This window comes from Lipotes vexillifer, unplaced genomic scaffold (assembly GCF_000442215.2).
Source record: "Lipotes vexillifer unplaced genomic scaffold, Lipotes_vexillifer_v1.1 scaffold966, whole genome shotgun sequence".
Classification (NCBI taxonomy): Eukaryota; Metazoa; Chordata; class Mammalia; order Artiodactyla; family Lipotidae; genus Lipotes; species Lipotes vexillifer.
The window spans coordinates 291,403-292,522 of NW_006795769.1; the positions used below are offsets into that span (position 1 = coordinate 291,403).

Here is a 1,120-nt window from a genome sequence, read left to right on the forward strand (position 1 = left end):
AGTGTTAGCGTACGGGTTAGGATTAGGGCACGGTTTAGGGTATGCCTAATGGTAAGAGTTAGGGAGATGTGGCCACGCCAGGAGCAGAGTGTGAGCCGGGGACGGGGCACGAGCGGCGGGGCGTGCGGGTGGGCGCAGGGCCAGGGCGTCGGAGCTGGAGTTCGGCGTGCCAGGCAGGCGTGGGACAGAGTTGTTACCTGCTTGGGGCCCGTGAACACGCAGCCAAAAGGCCTTCTCAGCCACGCCTATGAAATTGGAGGCTCGACAGAGGTACTCGCCCCCGTCGCGCTCGGACACATTGGCCAGGTGGAGGCGCGCGTCGGCCTCCACACTCTCACTGATCCACGACTGCAGGGACAAGAGACCCGGCTCAGGCGCGGAAGCCCCGCCGGGCATGGAAGTGGCCGCGCAGGAGCGGGCCTGTCTAGACCCCAGGCTCTGAGGCTCTGAGACCCCCAAGGAACGGGTGGGCAGACTAGGCTGTGCCAGCTAGGAAGGATGCCTGGAGGCGGCTTGCAGGCACCTCACAGCGGCGGCTGTCGTCTCAGTGGATGCGCCTTCCCCTCATCCACCCCAACAGCCCGGAGCGCAGCCCTTGCTGGTGGCGCTCAGATAGGCCCTCCCAGGGCACTGGAGCTGCCCACCGCGGGGGCCCCGGCTGCCACACTGCTGGGCCGAGAGCACCCGGCACCGCCCCGCGGCTAGTCTGGACCCCTGCTCCCGCCCCACAGGCCCATTTCGTCTCTAAACAGATGTTTCTCTTTGGGCTGCAAGTGTCGCAATCACCCCAACTCGGGGGGGCCCCCACCCCCGGGGCCGTGGGAACAAAGCTCAGGCGGTCTTGCCCTGAGGGCCCAGTGAGGTGGGCGGGTGGCCGTCTGAAGGCAGACAAGGGCGCAAGGACACGGCCCACTGTAGGTCCTGGCGGGCCGGGCCGGCCCCACCTCCCGAACCAGCCAGCCCCCTGATGCTTCTCCCCGCAGGTCCGAAGCCTGCGCCCCGACCCCCGTCCCTTAAACACGACAGGCCTCCTGCCTGGGATGCCCTCCCTGTCCCCGGCGGAGGGGGCCCCCGCAGGGCCGGACCTGACGGCTCACCTGCAAGGAGCGCCCCCCCCCCC

The 1,120-nt window shown here is 68.7% G+C and overlaps 1 protein-coding gene across 6 annotated transcripts in view; it reads right to left on the bottom strand.

Moving 5' to 3' along the window:
- Positions 1-1,120, bottom strand: part of FGFR3 (fibroblast growth factor receptor 3) — a 14,083-nt gene that overhangs the window by 4,182 nt on the left and 8,781 nt on the right. Inside the window, exon 7 of one of the 6 annotated variants that reach the window (XM_007467874.1) lies at positions 198-348. The exons of the other annotated variants lie outside the window; for them this stretch is intronic. Coding sequence (XP_007467936.1) covers positions 198-348 — 151 coding nt within the window. The remainder of the gene's footprint in view (positions 1-197; positions 349-1,120) is intronic. 6 annotated transcript variants of the gene reach the window in all.